At 37.2% G+C, this 4,027-nt stretch overlaps 1 protein-coding gene across 1 annotated transcript; it reads right to left on the bottom strand.

The window, feature by feature from the left end:
* Positions 1-573: 573 nt before the first annotated feature.
* On the bottom strand, positions 574-3,467 carry LOC122281756 (transcription factor bHLH137-like). The gene is made up of 8 exons (XM_043093519.1): positions 2,967-3,467; positions 2,596-2,778; positions 2,298-2,363; positions 2,139-2,207; positions 1,950-2,033; positions 1,642-1,839; positions 1,345-1,469; positions 574-1,148 (listed from the first exon to the last, which is right to left on the bottom strand). Exons 1-7 carry the CDS (start codon positions 3,336-3,338, stop codon positions 1,377-1,379), a joined length of 1,065 nt encoding a protein of 354 aa, XP_042949453.1. The 5' UTR covers positions 3,339-3,467; the 3' UTR covers positions 574-1,148; positions 1,345-1,376.
* Positions 3,468-4,027: the final 560 nt, after the last annotated feature.

Genomic DNA, 4,027 nt, shown 5'->3' with positions numbered 1-4,027 from the left:
TATTTATTTTGGATGAACTAAACGCGGAATGCGGATCAATAGTTTTTACAAGTTTTGATAAAAATATTTTATAGACAGTCTGTGGATCACACAATATATTACATACTGTGTGTGGTAATGTAAATCACAATATTAATTATAGCGGGATGATCCACTTGTGCATGCATGCATCATGTTTATATTACAGCTCCATACTCTAGAAATTAAGCAGTTTGTAGAAAATTATAGGGAATATATATGATCTGAACCTAATTAGTATGATCTCTCTGTCTCTGTCTGTCTCTTTCTCTCTCTCTCGTCGAGTCCACATCTGATGCAAAAGCTATGCCAATTAATGACTCCTGTTTTTTTTTTTTTGGCCTCGTGCATGGGATCAAGACGCATGACATAAAAAGAAAAGGTTGTGCAAGTATGAGTTTCCACACTGATCATCAGTTATTGCAAACTAGATTTTCGGGTTCTTTTGTATTCTTCTTAATTCGGAGCAAGGAATGCACGTACACTTTGTTTTGTACCGAACATTGCCTAAAAGAGCAGTTATTTGCTACACTGCTAGGCGCGCAGAGCAACTTGTAATACAAAAGCCAAACAAGTGGCTAGATATCATTCAGATTACTGACCAGGAAAAGCAAGTATCTTTAGGTAGGGGATGCTTCTGTACATATAACATGGGTAGGGGGAATTCACTTCAGAAGCTAGCTAGCCTCATCCCTATAATACTGCCAAAACACAGAAGATTCCACCGATACAAATAAAGCCAACTAAACCAACAAATGCCTGACCGGTCATGTCAACAAGGCATCAAGCTCTAATTTGTTAATAGAAAATAATGGTAAAAATAACTGTAATAACAGAATAACTGTAGCCACGAGGATCATCTTTGTATATTTCTTAATATATTTTACATATATTTTTCAGAAGTCTCTAGCTAGCTTAATTAACCACCAAAAGCTCTTCGAATTTGTGCGCGACTTGGGTAGTCAACAAGGCTACAGAAACAAGGCATCTATTTGGTCGGTTATATCTGTCCTTCATGTTCTTCGACCATTGATTTCGCAGCCCTTTATTCATGTTCAGGCATCACTTTAATCTATTGAACATGGAGAAAGAACTTTTAGGTGAATTAGCCCCCTCCACTGGAACCGATGCTGAAAAGATCATAAACCCAGAAAAAGAGCAAAAGTCATGATATTGTAGAATACAACAAATAATTAAGTATAAATAGAACGCTCACGTAAATATTATATATATATATATATATATAAATGTATGTCTTTTATTTTCATTATTATTTATTTATTTATTTTTTCTGATCGTATGAGTCGACAGGATTTGAGGGCTGACCGGTGTTTGTAGGGCAGTTGTTTTATTTAACATTAATGTAAGAAACACAAGTTGTTGCTCAACCCAGATGGATTAAGAAACTTTTGTCTTTGGTCTTCCGCCTCACAAAATATACCAGCAATATCCTGAAAATGATATGTCTGCAACCGTTAGGACAGCAGAAAAGAAGGCCGATAATTAATAACTTTCAAAAAGAGATTTGGAGGGTACTAATTAAACTTTATGGCGATTGATCGTACGCACCAGTAATACATGAAAAATACATGTGTGTGTGTATATATATCATGTTACATGTACCTGGGGGAATGCGTTCGGTCTTTGTCCTGGTTGGAGTAAAAGTGAGGCAGAATTGTTCGTGATAGGATGGTTATTTTCTGTTGTAAAGGCGGAGGTCGTGGGTGTTTGACCAAAACCTGTGGGCAGGGTAAGGCTGCATTGTGTCACAGATGGCAGTGGGGATGCCATAGTTATTTGCTGTTGCATGCTCGTCAATCTCTGAATATATCAATATAAATTCATGTCAGAGATAAAGATCTTGATCTCTCAATATCAGCCTTAATGAAGGAAGATGGGTAATCCACACACACACACACACACACATATACCTCAGGCCTGGCGATGAGTCCATCTAGGTCCATTCCATAATCATAGAACATGGGGTTCACCGAAGCAAGCTTCATTGAAAGGAACTGAAAAATCACAAAAAACATTATTATCAATAACTACGTACGTACGTTTCTTTCAACAAATGTATTAATTACAACTGACAAGAAATTAATTACGTTTGATATTACCTCTACTTGATTTTGTAGGGACTGAACATAATTGATTATCTCATCCAACATGAGGGCCTTTCCAGTTACCTATTTTGAACCAAGCGCACATGAAGTTGTCAGAAAAACACTGTAAAAGAATCTATTTCCTTAGAAAGACATGAGAGAACTGAAATCCACCTTATCACAGCCTGGAACCAGTCGTTGTAATATCTTCATCCTCTCGCTTATTTTCTCTCTTCTTACCTGGAAACAATTTAGAGAAAAGATTTACGATGAGACACTTACGTATTAATGGTCATACATATATATATATATATATATATATGTATATAAGCATGCATTTAATTGGGTAGGTATGAGTACTTTTGGCACAAAAATTTGGTCTTTTGTGGTGGATAAAGTGGTAATATTTATCTAGAATGATGAGAGACCCTGGGATGAATCCGAGGGGTGTTTAAGAAAGAAATTAACATACTCTTTCTGCAAGGCTGTGGCTATCTGTTGCCTGACCCCTTCTTGCCCTTACGTGGATGTAACCTGTTGGAGGCTCTTCAGAAACTTTCTTCTGATCTTTCTTTTCAGCTTTAGGCTTCTTCGCTTCTTCTTTCAGGGCACCATTCCATTTCTTTTGCTTCTTACTCTTCCCTTCTGTCGGATCCTAATGAAATGAGTACATGAAGAACGATTCAAATCCATTTTGACTAACAAAATTTAGAACTAAAAATTCAAATTCTTGAACACCAATAACAGCTCACATCCAGTACTGTAAATTAACTTATTATCATTGTTCTGCTATGTATAATTTGAATTTTTATATCATTTAAGCTCGATCTTGGAGTGGGCTACCTTTGATTGAGCAGTAGTCAAGGATACCCCATTTCTGTTCTTCCTTTTCTTCTCCATGGGAGTCACTTTCTGCGTAACCTGCTCCCCACTATCAAGCTTATCCACCACTGTTGATGACTCTGTACTCTGCTTTTTGGCCAGAGAAGGCTCATTATCACTAAAAGCAGCCTTTGAACTGTGGTCAAGACAGCTACTTTCACGAACACTAATATCAACAGGAATCTCTTGGGTAGGTTCTGGCGGGTAAAATTGAGAGAAATAGTTGATGTTGATATTTTCTTCTTCCACAAAGCTAGACATCTTAATAGGGGTGTTTGGCAAGAAAATTGGGTCAAGAAGAAAAGGTTGGTGTTGGTATGAAAAGGCTGCCATTCAAGAGCTTTAGAATTGGAAATGAAAGTTATCAAGAAAGTGATAGGAGAGAAACTGGGCTGATGATATTTGAAGGCAGGCAGAGGAAGCAGTCGAGGAAAGTGGGTCTGATTCTGCGACAAACTAAAGAGGCGAGGTTTATATAAAGGCCCCCCGGGGGGGGGGGGGGGGGGGAGGGGAGAGAGAGAGAGAGAGAGTAAATTGCTAAATAAATTATGTTTTGGTAACTCATTACCATGCAAAGTTTGTGTACATTTGACCATCATCTCTCTCTCTGTGAACCGAAAAAAGAAAAGTACATAAAGGAAATGAATAGTGCATCCGGAAGGTGGGGGATTGTAAAGCTTTTATATGTGTAGACATCATTTTTTGTTTTTTATTTTAGGATAAGATGCCCTTTTCTTTATTTTTCATATTTCTAAATGGTAACTTGAAAAACCATTAGAACCTTACAAGTATATATTGTTACTTTGTAGTAAAACTTGCTCCAGGGCGTTGTGTCAGCTAGCTTCTGCTATATTGTATCATTATCGATCAAGACAGTCCTTTGCACAACCCTCTTTTCTTGTAAATGATCAGGAAGTAAGTACTAATTTTAACGTTGTTGGTCTAGTTTGTGGTGTACGTTTAAAAAACACACACACACAACAACAGGCCGGTCAGCTGGGTTTTTTTAACAAAGTTTCAAT

The sequence above is a fragment of the Carya illinoinensis genome, chromosome 11 (assembly GCF_018687715.1).
Source record: "Carya illinoinensis cultivar Pawnee chromosome 11, C.illinoinensisPawnee_v1, whole genome shotgun sequence".
In the NCBI taxonomy this organism is placed as follows: domain Eukaryota; kingdom Viridiplantae; phylum Streptophyta; class Magnoliopsida; order Fagales; family Juglandaceae; genus Carya; species Carya illinoinensis.
This window is presented reverse-complemented; position numbering and strand designations above follow the sequence as displayed.